The 15,574-nt window shown below is 37.5% G+C and overlaps 1 protein-coding gene across 1 annotated transcript in view; it reads left to right on the forward strand.

Annotated features, from left to right (window-relative positions):
• The window catches only part of LOC139442113 (apoptosis-resistant E3 ubiquitin protein ligase 1-like), a 111,805-nt gene that overhangs the window by 69,975 nt on the left and 26,256 nt on the right, over positions 1-15,574 (forward strand). Inside the window, exon 4 of the mRNA XM_071222913.1 lies at positions 13,995-14,206. Within this exon, the coding sequence (XP_071079014.1) occupies positions 13,995-14,206 (212 nt within the window). The remainder of the gene's footprint in view (positions 1-13,994; positions 14,207-15,574) is intronic.

Raw genomic sequence — 15,574 nt, forward strand, 5'->3', positions numbered from 1 at the left:
ATGAGTTTCAGTAAAAGCATTACTGTCTATAAAGTCTTGTCAATAGTAAGTTGATAAACATGTATCATTGTTATGCTTTGATGACATATGGTACGCCATGGTTACAATCAATATGGTTGGGTATATGTTTATGAACTATATTTATATTCTTTGATTTCTTCTTGACATGACTCCATTTGCAACAGAGCGTAAAGTTTTTACAAGAATACAACTGAGTGTAGGTATTAGAGTAGACATGGAGTTGGATCATGCTCTGGTTGGTATTTGTGGCCATTGTGGAGACTAAGGGTGAGGACTGACAGCTTGATTTAAGGTGTAGAATTTAGATTGAAAGTTTTTATGATAAAGAACATTCCTTAAAATATTCAGAAGTAATTAATTTGAGCTCTTTACATGATGACAGTTTGTGGATATATATATATACTAACTGTTAACAATATCGTCAATACATTATCTAACAAACATTCACAGATGTGGGTAATGTGAATGTCATGTATTGAACGGCTATTTGGATGCCCAACACATATTGAATCATCAGAATCTCCTGCTGTTAGCAGAGATATATATGTTGTCATTTTTTTGTCACTCTTATTTTCATGATGTCCAACACTTAATGAGTGACTATTTGGATGTCCAACCCCTATTGAGTGACTATTTGGATGTCAAACACATACTGAGTGACTATTTGGATGTCCAACAGCTATTGAGTGACTTTTTGGATGTCCAACACCTACTGAGTGACTATTTGAATGTCCAACACCCATTGAGTGACTATTTGGATGTCCAACACTTCCTGAGTGACTATATGGATTTCAAAAACCTCTTGAGTGACTATTTGAATGTCCAACACCTACTGAGTGACTATTTGGATGCCCAACACCTATTGAATGACAAGTGCTTATAGCATTCACTTATCATCCCCAAAGGCCCAGGTTTTGTTCTCCACATGGATAACTGTGTGTAAAAAACATATACTTCCGCCAGTTCTGGTTGGCCAATGCTCCAAGGGCGATATCACATTCACTCATGTCGCCATTGATCGCAATGCCACATGATCATCCCCCTGGATGGCCATTTCTGGAGTTCTACCCACAGTGATATTGCTGGAATATTGCTAAACGTGGTTCACTCACTATTACACACTTACTCACTATTGAACGACTATTTAGATGCCCAACCCACATGAATGATTGTTGAGATTGATACACAAATGGAAACATATTACAAGCAAGGAGGTGAGATTTCCTCCATGCAGCTATGCAGTATAATTGCCTCTAGCATGCAACACTTTAACAGAATCCTCCTTCCTTGCTTCACTTCATGAGCAACCCCTGTGTGGCACCTCCATTAGGTTGTGCAATGAGTAACATACCAACCTTGTATACACTTATAACAGTGTCCCTATATAGAAATATCAGCCTATTTTGGGATATGGTATTTGTAATGTTTGGACCAAAAATGAATGTTATGAAATTAGTGTGGAGATGTTACTGACTACATTGTGTTTGCTGAAGGTCAGATGGTGACAGATGTAGGGTAGGTGTATTGGAGGTTATTGTTGGATGCTGTGGTAAAGTAGAGTTAAGTATACGCCATGTATATGGATATGTAGAGGAGTAATTCAGTTACCGTTTCTTTGTGGATATTTTTTTCAAGATTTGGAGATGTTTTTTAAGGATACCGAAAATTTAACTTGATTAGGTTTATGATAATGATTTGTGTATCTGAATTATTTTCTTAGGATCCTTAAAATTTGTTGATCACTCAGTTTAGCTCATAAACATAAAGTGCAGATTATTTATGATCTTTGATGTCAAAAAAGATGAGTATTGTGAAAATGTGTGTAGCATTTGTATTGTGAATTGTGTTTCTGGTCCATACAAAATGGCCAAAGAATTATAGAAAAAATGCATTTAGATTTTCCTTCTTGATTCTGCTGTAAGCCTAGCAACAGTATCAGCTGCATGTTGGATAAAAACAAATAATTTTTTGTACCAAAACTCAAAATCTTTTTTATTGATTTTTGAAGCCTTCATCAAGCAACCTAAAGGGTGGCACGTCAATCAGTCATAATTCTTCATGTCTACTAATCAGCTAGCTTATTGAGAGAAGGGGAAGTAAGTCCTTCTCAGACACAGGAAATGATTTCCTCTCCGTATGTAATGCATATTTCTCCGTCTGTACACAGTTCACATAATGATCATAAATCTCGTACAGGAAAGCCCGATCCCCCAAAGTCTCGATCACCATCCCCCTCCTCATCTGTCTGAGTGGGGGGTAGATACAAAGAGGTTTGGTCTGTCTCGATGGGCTCTTCAAAGATTTTTCTGCCTTCTCTTTCATAATTGCTTCAGGGTTCCGGAACCAAAGTTAAGAGATAGGTATGATTTATTAAGAGCATGGCTATCCTTTAGTTATCATCTTCGTATTTCATCTTTTGTTTTCTCCATGGAATGGTGTCCTGGCTTCCTGTGGGTGTCGTGCTGTAATCATGATGTATGGTCATGAGTTTTTATTTTTATTGTAGATTGTACCATCAATCATCACAGCATCCCCAGAGGGAAACAGTGGAAATGTTAAGGAGTCTGCAGGTTCATATGAAATTTTGCGAACCAAATCTGACATTCTGGCATTAAAGAATTGTTACAGTTGATACCGTTATCAATCTCTGTAAGAGTGTTATAACTGAGAGTACAGGACATTATGCTGACTTTGGCCCCAATATGACTTGGGATGGCTATTGCAGGCATGATAACTATTGCTATGATATTGCAATAGTTAAAAACTATTGTAAAATATTAGCAATATGCTACCACTATTGCAATGGTAGTGTGATAGTATGGTGATATCTTATTTTGTCATGGATTCAATTTGTTTTAGTCAATACGTATAGGCCACAGGCCTTTATGTACAGAATATAATAATACAGACAGACTGTCAATTATTGGATAATATGTTTCTTTCAACATGACCATTATAAATGTATTTAGCTTAAGTAAGTACAGTGTTAGGATCTTGCGATGATAAAAGGAGGTTGAATTTGTGATAGGTGGGATGGAGATAGAACTTGTTTTTTATATATATATACATATAAGATTGTCTAACACGGATGTATAGCCATCGGGACAGTGACAATTCCATGCATGGATAGTTTTATCAAGTGTTACCAGGGTTCTGATTAAATGGAGAGGGAGTCCTTGAGATTTGTTCCTCTGAATCTGGGTACCCCATTAATCTCAAATATTCAATATTGGGTTTAATGACATTGGCAATCCTTGACTTTCATGCTTTGAAAACATCATCAATCTTTACATCCCCCCCCCATACACTTAACATGAATTGTTTATGACTTCATGAATGTTATAACTTAAAGAAAGTACAGTATGTTTTTCTGACTTTCTAGATTAAGATTCAGGTTGACAGAAATATCACTGGAAAGCTCAAATACCGTATTCAACGTAATAAGCGGCCACGGCGATATTTGCTAATATATTGGCTAGTGAACAATACCAATTAGCACCCCTTCCGATTGATCAATGTACACAACACTTATTTACTTGCGTATGATATGCACTCGTGTGTTATATGCACCCTTAAGTATGGGCTATTAAATTCTGGAAAAAATGTATCTCTTATATATATATATTTCATCCTGTCAGCATAAACCACAAAATTTATCTTTCAACTGTTTTTTTTCACCAAAAAAATATTCAAATAAGAGTCCCCTATTTCTAATTTTGATAGCCTCCTGGGCGCTTATTAAGTTGAGTACGGTAATCAATTCAAATACAACTATTGGTGTTGGAAATAATTATCCTTTCTTGAAAGGCAACTTTTGACACCTGTGGGGTTTCCAGGTCAAAAATTCATACCCAGTTTTCTACGCTAGTAATAAGAGACTACTAAATCAGGAAGTTAGGCTCCTGACTTTGCAGGACATGCCAGTCGCATGACATTGTGTCCTGATGACATGGATGGTTGTTCATACTTTCACTCACTGGTTTGTCTGGTCCAGACTGATTATTTGAGGCCACCATGATGTATAAACTACATTCACTCAGTCAGCTTTTGCTTTTGTAAATCCTGTTCATCTCATCAATGAAACAAAACGTCCTATTATTCTGGCCTACATACGCATCCTATTGTCCTTCTGATCATAAAGCCGGCTACCTCACAGTATACATATCCTGCATGACATAACCACTGCACTCTAGCTGGGCTATTTCCCAAGTGATACAAATGACTGTGATGCCTAGAGCCAAGCCAGCAAAACATTGTGCTAATGCTCTTATATGACACCCACCTGTAGGCAGGAAGATTACATTTACCACGTGACTGCTGGACAATCAGGCCCAAGTCCATGCAGATATATATAGTCTGCAATTGTCTTGCTCTTTCCTTGTATTGCGGTAATGACTGCTTGGCAAGGCCTTGCAATCCCAGAGGAGCTGTTCTGAGGCATTGGAGTGTCATCACTTGAGGGTTTATGGCAGCCTCAGTCAGACTGGTATAGACTGTGGTAACGTTTGGCAACAACACAGCAGCACATTCATGATAGCTGCATCTCTTTTGAGTGTCATCAGAGGATGTGATTCAACGTGGAACGGGAGCCGAGTGGATTAAGTGGATGGATTCTGTACGGCATGGTTTTGTGGAGGACTTAGTTTGAGATAAAGACGGATCTGTAACATGGAAACATGCAGGTCTGTGGGTCATATAAATCACATGAATGTATATTCCATTGTTGACTTCAGCCAATTGACGACAGAGATTTATTGTTAGTGTGTTAATGGCTCAGTGCCATATGATGTATTGTACTATGGTTTTCAATGGTGTCATTTGTGAGGGATTACAGAGGGAGGTCAATATTTCTAAAAGTACAGGACCAGCTTTCCGGGAATGGTTTTGATACGGGTTGGTAGAAATATTACATGGGAAATAAAATATTACTGGAATGTCAACATATTCAGATATTATATATTATGAAGTTATATTCAGATATTATATACACATAAGTTACCACTGTTTATCATAGGAACCTTTTCAATCTGTTCCTTTAAGAAAACGATCTTAGCTCTACATTACTATTGTTAGTCTTAATGTATAAGAGTTAACAAGAAAATATGTGTATATAATTCTCTGCAACTTGACCCTGGGGATCTTATTTTTAGAACTGTTATTGCTTGGACCAAATAATGTATAAGTTACCTTTTATGCAACGTGTTGACTTTGCATTGTCCAGCTAAGTATACTATTACCTTGAGGGGTCATGTGACGAAATCAAACCAATCATATTTAAGAACATGAGTGAGTGAGTATGGTTTTATGCCACTTATTGCAATATTCCAGCCACACCCTGACAATCACACATTGCACTGGTAGGGAACTGAACCTGGGTCTGCTGTGTGAGGAGCTAGCACACAGCTACCACACATGGCCCCATCTAATGATCATGATGAGGACTTGGCAGTATGCGCTAGTAACTGCAGGGTATTTTGATGTAAGAATCATGAGAACTAGTGGAAACTTACAACTTATATGCTCATTAGCCTATTGCAATAACATCTGGATGTCTGGGGGTGCATTAATATTGAGTCACATTTTTGGCTAGGTGTCAGGAGACACATTACTTTCAAGATTTACAGTATGCTACACAATGATGTTTTGGTGATGGAAAGCTTGAAGTTTATTCCAAACAGAGAATCAATCACTGATTAAGCATTCAAATTGTTACCAGACAATCAGGAAAGTTTCTCACAGAAACTCATTACCTCGTAGTCCTTATTTAATTTAACTAGCCTCAGGGTAGCTTAGGCCTACAATGCTTGTTGAGTTGAATAGCATTGAAATTCATAACTCCATATTCATTTTAAGGAAGCTAATTATAATGACATTTTGATAAACGAGAAGCTGTTCAGCTGATATGTGTTGTATTACAGCTCTTAAAGATGTAGTTATAAGTTTCAATGATGATTATCATGATATAAGTTTGAAGTGTTATGTTTCAAAGCTTTGATGCGGAAAGGATGTAGGTCATGTCTTTGTTGGAATACCAGGACAGACTCAAGCTGTATTAGTTAACAAATGGAAAGAAATGTATTTCTTGGTATCATTAATATTGTTATATGATGCTGCATCATATTTTATTATTTTGTGATGTATTGGTGATTAGGTCACGTGATACAAATGTCATGTAACCTGTTCCTGGTATCTGTATGATGGATATGTAATTAGAGGATGTAGTAATACTGAACAATTCTGCACACCTGTGTATCTGGTGCTTAAGTCTACAAAATATCAGGATTAACCATGTAGTTATAAAAACAACACAGTAATTATTTAGTCAGTTCTTTAGTCATCCACATGTTCATTCAGAATGTTTTCTCTGAAGATCAAGTTTCTTTCATTTATAGTTTATTAAGCATGGCTGCACTGCATATATTGTCTGGTCCAGATACAATTATTTACAGACCTCCGTCATATAGCTGGAATATTTCTGAGCTGCAGCTTTAAAGAACGAACAAACAAACAAACATACAAACAAACAAACAAACAAACAACATATTGGCAATAGATTGACTTAAAATATGTCATTAAATATAAAACAACAGTGCCAGGGAATAACCAGTCTAGATTATATAACAAAATAGATTCCCTTTGGGTGTAAAAGGCAGAATAGTGGTAAAAATGATATGAATGGATCACTGAAATTCCATTGGGGAGTGGACACAAAATATACCAGGCGACTTCTTTAACATACATGTGGGGGATGATAAAAAATAATCACTGCCCTTCTCTATGTTCCAAGTAAGAATTTCCATCAGCTAGTATGCTGTTGTTTACATTTTGCCATTTTAATCCTGAAGTGCACACAATCCCATAGACACTGAAGGAAGAGTTACAATCAGCTACTGGTGGGTACCAAGTGCAGGTCAGGTAGGAGGACATGCCCCCAGCCACAGGTCAAGAGGTTATGTTCATCGCTGGGGCCATGGATTGACCATGTTGCCTGGACATGCAGGGGAGTATGTACTGGCCATGCTGCTTGGACATTGGAGAATATGTACATGTACTCAATGGTGTAAATCACAGTTGTTGTAACAGGCCTCTGTAACATTGAAAACGGTTCATGTTGATGTGAGTATATAGGGCTGCTGTGATGACTCAGGGTTAATTTGTCATAAACTTCTTTTCTTCTGTGTTGGCGGACACATTTTCTTTCAATTTATCAACATTTTGAAGGAGAAATTTTCAAATTTATATGTGAATTGTTATGCTTTTAATGTGGAGTATAAATACATATTCTGGTTTGGAATGTAATGGGAAATGTGTGGATGTTATGTGAAGTTGTTTGGGGGATTTTCTTTCATTACTTTATGCTTGCCCAAACCCAAACAGAGTTTTGTTTAGAGCATTTAGTGTATCATTTCATCAATGTACCATGTTTTAGCATGTTCTGAGCAGGGAATATAAATATGTTATGACTTACTGACCATAAACAACATCTGTCATTTGAAGCATACTTTCCAGTGGTTATGAATGTATATACATATATGGCGTGTAATTTAGTTGCCATAATTTTTTGTTTTCAAGGAATGTTGATTATATTGTAAAACATTCATATGTTTACATACACATTATAATGTATGAGTCAAACTTTATTGTGATATCATTTAGGGATGGCGTCCTTAGATAATGGTTCCTGGGTAGATGTAAACAGCATTCTTTGTGTAATCTGTTGGGATATTTTCACTCACTCACTCACTCACTTTCTTTGAGATTTAATATCTGGTGGAGAAAAGGACGAAAATAAGTTATTCAGTGTAATATGTTTGGGTCCAAAATGCATTTCTTAATTTGAAGAGAAAAAAGTCTATAGACATTATAGATTTCATTCTTCTAAACACAGTTTTTCTTGTTTTTTATTTGCCTAGACATGCATTTCTTAAAATACATATAATCCACAGTTATGGTGCAGTACTAGTTCAAACACTGACTTAAGAAATACTCAGTCCCAAACACAAATCCCATGTTCCCCCTCCCCTGTGACTATTTCAGGAATTTAAGGACCACCCAATACTTCGATATAACCCTATAAGCATATATACAACATATATACCACTGAGACCCAAAAAGTTCATTACACTTCGTTATCAGCATGTTTGTTATAAACATGGTATACTGTATCGCTATTCTGTCATGCCATGACACATCTTCACTAACTTACATTTATACATTTATATTACTTTGAGTCGTATAGTTAATCCCATATTCAATGTATGACCACTGAAGAGGCCATCAGCAAGCTTTGACCTACTTCCTTGTGCTTTATGCCTCCCTTTAATATTCCTTGCTCACGCTACAAGCCACTTACAGACAGGATTATTTTCTAGATGTCGCCACAATACCGTGGAGCTATTGGTGCCTGGTTGTAAAACTCCATCAACCACAAGCTCTTTTTCTTTTACTCCCTTGTAGCTCAAACTTAACAGTGGATGCCGAATCAACATTATTGAATGAAGTAATGCTCGAAAACTATCACAGCATGTTGCGTGCTTAACCTGTTCCCTGATGGACAGCAATTGTAACATTAAATTGCTCGCTCTGTGTTACGTACCAAACCACAAATTAGGAAGCGATTATCTGTTGGTATGGAAGCCATGTTTTAGAGAGTAGCAAAAACCTGCTATCATTAAGCACGGTTTTCACATGACAATCCTGACCACCAGTTTCATCTTGGTGATTTAATATCAGTGCAGGTGGTAGAGGTGATTGCCCTCACTTGTCGCTAGTTTTGAAGTTTGTGGAAGTATTGAATTTATGAGCATCTTAACGAATTGGGTAATTTGTGTGATCGGATTTGAGAGTTGGATAATTTGATAACTCTCTTATTTTCTGAGATTGAGATGTCAGTTCTATTTGTTGAACTGACATTTAACTTCCTGTAGTCATACAACAGAACTATATTAACATTTTCATATTGAATTAGGAGTCATTCATTTTGTTGGGACGTGAGGCTTCTACTTTATTTCATTGATTGTATTTCTTTATTTCGGCCTTAATGAAATATTTGCAGTTAGCTGTCTGGAATAATAGCAAAATTAAGGAAGTATATTATAAAAGGCACTACATGTCCATGCTAAAAATGTCAATGAATTGCATGATGATGGCACTTCACATCTGAAAGGGTTAATGACCATATTGTCTGAAGAACCACTTGCTGACAACTTTATCTATAAATTACTCGGTGACCTCTTTGTCTATAGAATCATTTGGTGACCTCTTTGTCTGAAGAACCACTTGATGATTTTTGTTTCTAAAGAACCAGTTGGTGACGTCTTTGTGTTATAAATCACTTGCTGACTTTTTGTTTTCTTATCATGGAAGGGTGTGGTTTGATTAATGAGGAGGCTCTTCATGATAAAATTGTATTGTGCACTCTTGTGAAGCATGTCAAGACTCATGATGAAAACAAGGCATTCCATAGTTTTCTTAAACGAGTCAAGGACGTAGGATATATGTCAGTATATGTCAGTTTTGATTTTGTTGTTGGTTCTGTACTGCTGGATAGTATGGAAATGAGTGTCAACTAAGTGAAGTGCCACTCTGGGAAGGCTCTCTGAAGACCACTGCATCGAGTTTATGTGCAATGTGTTGGTAGAACAGCATTTTATTACCGTCTTCCCCATGCTTGTGGTATTGACACAGAGGTCCATCAGTGGTACAACCCTGAGTATGTAGAGGGCATGGAAAATGATAAATATATAATTCTTCGGAATAGGCCCATATACAGCATCAGACCTATCCACGCCAACAATTCAGATTTTGTCCTTTTTGATAAATCCAATGAAACTCTTATGGCATAGAATTCTCTGTCCCTTTTGGCACTTATGTGATTGACAAGATTCAGGAAAAAAATGGCAAATATGCGGACCATGCTTTCGAAATGTCATGCTTGCATCCCAAGTTGTCATACTCCCCATTGTTCTTAGTGCCCTCTCTGGGGTTTGGTACCTCTTAGTCTGTAGATTGACATTTGGAGAGTAGGATCACCCAAACCATCTTTGCTGCATTTCTTTATTTTCATCTGTATATAATAATAATTATAATAATGTGATAATACTGATTATATGGACCAATCCAGTTGATGACCATTGCCAAAGTAGGCAAAAGAAGTTGACGATAACTGTTTGACAAAACTAGTTGATAGCCACTTACAGAGTAGACAAAAAACTTTGACTGACCTTTGCCAGGCTGAGCAAAACTAGGAGGCGACCACTGCCACAAAGGATAAAACCAGTAAGCAGCCAGAATTTGATGACCTGTATATTAGTGTATAAAGAGACTCTGCTTTGTAATCACAACACAATTAATGTGCGCTCTCACGCACGTCAGACATCCCCATGTGGTCAGACAATTAGGGTGGGCCAGAGTGGCCAGCAGCAGGGAGATAGAACGTCAGAAATATTGAATTCAAACAAAGACATCATTGATTTTACGAAAGTGCCATGTTTCCTGATCATTCATTGTTATGTCCTTGCGTAGGGATTAGCAATGTTTTGATAGAAAGAGTATTTTGTTTTCAAAGAGCGTGTTGCCGGGACCTTGGCGTTTTATGACACACATATTTATGATGATTGAAGACCAGGCTTCAGAAACACTGGAGTTTGCTCCTCATTGGACATTGGTCAGACTTCTTAGGGACCGACCATTTGATATTCTTGGGTGGCCTTGGAATTTTCAACAATTGTTTTGTTGAAAATATTCTTATCTTTTCCCTAAAAAATAAATTACTTCCTGGACATGATAGGTGTTCTGAAAAAAATATGTTGTGAATTGTTTGGAATGGGCAAACTTTTTCAACTTATCTTCCCTTCCCCTTAAAAGTACTGTTACGTGTGCTGGCCAAACTGGATCAACCTTAAACTGACAGTGTATGTGGTATGCGCTATATGAACAGTATGTTTTAACTCTAACACTTATAGACGGTTAACCTGAGCAGCCTTCACCTTTATCGGGAACGTTCACGCTGGTGGATGAGCAGTATATGTTTTGTCCTAAGTGATGTACCGGTTTATATTGTCATGTCTTAAGATACAGAATTCACTGAAATCTATTTTGGTAGTTTTTACTAAATACAGTTGGTGCATGGTGTACAAATAGATTATGTGGATTGTTGATGGCGGTTCCCAATTGTCATTATTACATCTCAGTTATGATAATAAGTAAAAGGTAGATAATAATATAATAAAATTTCTATTTTGAATATTTGAAAATTACATCTGATAAGAAATCAGATGTAATGGAAAAATGTTGATATTAATATTACATTTAAAATTAAAAAAAATAATTCTGCATGTTATTGCTTCTTCAATCATTAGTAGGGGCACTGATGTATAAATATATTTTATAAATCAGTGGTAAAGGCCTGTCAAAGGATGTCTGTGTGCTGCAGATGTAGTATTTCTAATATAATAGGAAGTATTAAAACTATTTGTTAGACTTGAATGCTGAAATAGTTAAGGACTTGTGGAAAATACCGCAAAGGATGATAACAAAAGTGTGTTTGTATCATTTCATTGATGCGATGTTACTCCAGACTGACAGAATACCTGGAAATGTTTTCTGACGAAGAAAATGCCAGGGCAATGTACAGTTTTTCATGGTGTTTTCCTGTTAACTAATTTTATTTAATCCTAGGTGTCAATCTGTGTTTTAGCTGCAGACAACAAATGTTACTATTCTAAACAAACCATCACAACAAAACATGCTAGTTTAAGATATTTGCTGGAAAGTGACTTTTAGCTTGGCTCCGTCTCTACTTGTCGCAAGTTGGTACAGTGCACATTGTATAGGTTATAAGAAAAATATGAAACTTAGATTAAAATTTTATAAATTTGAAGTCTGATGTTGAACTTTTAGGTTAATATTATTATCATTATGGATATACAGTGCCATCTTGTTGAATTCAGTATTGAGGTCAACCATGAAGCTATTTCCCGGTATTGCATGTCGGTGAACTAGATCTATATTGTATGTGGGCTGGTCTGCCAATATATGTCCTACCTATTTCCTTCTTACAAATTGAGGAAATATCTTTCATTTCCTTAGGTTGGAATGTTAACAGCTATGCTACTCAAAAGAAGTCAAGGACCAGCCAATTATTTCCTATTACTGTAGTTAATCTGTCATGCTATGAGAATATGAAAGAATCTGGTGGTCCTAAACTTCATTTGAGTTGTGGGGCGGTCGGGTAGCCTAGTGGTTAAAGCGTTTGCTTGTCACTCCGAAAACCCGAGTTCGATTCCCGACATGGGTACAATGTGTGAAGCCCACTTCTGGTGTCCCCTGCTGCGATATTTCTGGAATATTGCTAAAAGCTGCGTAAAACCATACTCACTCTCTCACTCATTTGAGTTGTTCACTGCAGTACTTTATAAACAAGTTACCCCTGAATATCATACATGATGATTAGGACTGTGACATACGCTGTCCAATGAAAAGTTGTCGTTTTATAAAACGAAATCAGCTAAGTTAAAGCTGTATCATTTACAGTGTGTTCTCTGGAAAATGTTTGAGGAAAAGGTGGTTCCCTGTGGGCATGACCCAAAATTGGGTCAGTTTGTGTAATGGGATGATTATTTTATTAAAAATGAGTGCAATTTCTTTTTAATTATTTGACATTTGAATTAATATCTAACTCTTAAACATACTTACACTTTTTTATGCATCCCAAATTATTTCTTTTGTAAGTTTTGTAAGCGTAAATTTGGAGTTACAATGTTTGTATGTGACGAGCCACTCAAACAGCCAGGCATATCTGGCATACACAAACATTCCCTCTCTCTCTTTTCTCCAACCGGTCTGCTCTACTCCTTGTTCACCCATGACCTGCATGCAGACACAGTTCTGTTTTTACTACCTATCAGATAATTGTTGGGGGACCACCTCAGGCCAGGGGTGGTATGGATTGATTAGCAGTTAATTCCCAGCGTCCACCTGATAATCATCTTACAGATCCAACACAATGTCCTGTGGTAAATACCCATGATGTGCATCATTTAATCCTTTCCTCCCATAGGGGCGGTCGGGTAGCCTAGTGGTTAAAGCGTTCGCTCATCACGCCCGAAGACCCGGGTTCGAATCCCGACATGGTTACAATGTGTGAAGCCCATTTCTGGTTACCCCCGCCGTGATATTGCTGGAATATTGCTAAAAGCGGCGTAAAACGAAACTCACTCACTCACTTTCCTCCCATAGTAACCATAATACTGTAATAAAGCTGAGCCAGTGTGAGTTGTAAGCAGTGTAAAACACACTGATGGGTCATCACTGGCTGAAACTATTGCTATGTGCTTCTTATGTGAGTACACACTTTGACTAATTGCTTGCAATAGCATGTAGACCTGGATTATACTTTCCATGGAGAGACTTAAAATTCACTGAAAAATTGTTTAACTATACTCACAGGAAGAGCTAGAGCAAACCTTAAAATGCATTTTTTGAAAATCATTTTTAGATCAGCTGTTTCAGTGCATTAAGCAGTCACCACATAAAAATAACATACACTTAACCATGTAAAATTGGAATGCTAAGCAATACCTCAACACCTGCCTCAGAAAGCTCCATATATAATTCCTTGTGGAGATTCTGGATGAGAACACACTGTCTGTTGACAGGCTGCTGTGATATGGCTGGAATATACTGACTGCTGCTCCATTATCATTATAACTGTGCTTATGGCTTCTATTGAAGTGGGCTTGTGGTGAAATCCCCAATGATACAGGTTGACATAATGATGGTCAAGTTCAGATAGTTAACTTTTTTTATCAAGCAGCAGCCAGAGCATCTTGCATCTCTCTGTGTGACATCAGACCCTGATGGTATGGAGGTTTTCTTACTCAACAAACCACCTTTCTGTTACTGCTGACAAGACTTAAAAAAACTACAGGCTCTCATACATATTTAATCAGTGATTCTTGTCTTTCTTTCAGTGAGTATGATAATCCTGACCTCGTCTGTATCTCTAACCGTCATGCTACTGGGAACAAATCGCACGTGGTTTCAACAACGGACTCTCACGTCTCCAAAGGTCGCCATCTTTGACTTCTTCACCGGACGCTACCCTGCCCCGCAGTATTGCACAGTGAACTGGGAATGGAAGGAGCCTCAGGTTGTTGGGAAGACCGTTGCCTTCAATATACGGGTAGGTGGCAGCTGACTTGTATTTGTCATTGTATATGGGTTCAGCTCCCAAGAACATCTACCATTTATAAGGAATCAAGGGTGCTTTCCACAAAGCAAGTTTAGGACTACAACTATCACAAGTCTATGTTAAACTATAGGAGTTATAATAGTCAAAGTCTTTTTGGAACCGACCCCAGGTCCACAGTACGATAGGTCCACAGTACCCGTGGCCTTCATAAGAGCAGCTTGATGAGTCAGTGGCAGTGTCAATGTGTGACTGATCGTGGTCATTCTGCATCTATGGTGTGTGCGGATCATCAACCACTGGTTCATCTGACTCAGCTGGTTATTCACAAGATGCGCTGGTAACTGAAATATTGCTGAACATCTAATCCAAGAACTAGTAACTGTTGAGCTTCTGGAACACAGTAAGAGTCTTGATTCTCCAGGCTGTTGAGGGAGTATACATGATACTCAGATGGATGGACACCAGGGAAGGTCTACCGTATTCGACGTAATAAGCGCCCCACTCTAATAAGCGCCCACGGTGATATTTGCTAATATATTGGCTCGTGAACAATCCCAATTTGCACCCTTTCCGATTGATCAATGTACACAATTCTTATTTTTTTGCGTATACTACCCACTCGTGTCTTATATGCACCCTTAATTATGGGCAATTAAATTCTGGAAAAATATATCTGTCGTATATAAACATTTCAGGCTGTCAGCATAAACTACGAAATTTATCTTTCAACTCTGATTTTTTTCGACAAAATAATATTCTAATGAGAGCCCCCTATTTCTAATTTTGAGAGCGCCCTGGGCGCTTATTACGTCAAATACGGTATTCATAAATGTCCACCTGTAAATGCCATCATAACCTGATGGTGTGGATTATTGCTCAGCTGAACTACAGTTTCCTAGTTTATCTGCAACCAGTTGCTTTTATGAACACCTGGTGTCTCCAATAATTTTCAGTGACATCAGACCCAGATATTAATTTTCAGTGATCTATTCATATAAATTTCACTGCTAATTTGCCTTTTGCGCCAAATTAAATCTCTTTCATCAGATAATCGAAACTGGTTGTTCTCTGGTGTTGACGTTTTATATTTTCATATGAAACCTGTGAAGTTTACACAGATGCAGCTAATTTTGTGGATGAAAGCTTGTTTTGACCCTCATTTCAGATAATTTCTATGTGGATTTTTAGTGTTACAAATTCATAACTTACAGGTGAGTCTCATGACGGCAATGCATCGATAATAAGGCTGCCAATAACTGTTAGTTACTTATGCACTCATACTTGCACAATTCAAAGATCTTGGGCAATGGGTGCATCTCAAGAGCAGTTCTAGTGAGTTAACAGTCAAGGTCACTGTAA

This window comes from Haliotis cracherodii, unplaced genomic scaffold (genome assembly GCF_022045235.1).
Source record: "Haliotis cracherodii isolate W230 unplaced genomic scaffold, xgHalCrac1.p SCAF_5, whole genome shotgun sequence".
Taxonomy (NCBI): Eukaryota; Metazoa; Mollusca; class Gastropoda; order Lepetellida; family Haliotidae; genus Haliotis; species Haliotis cracherodii.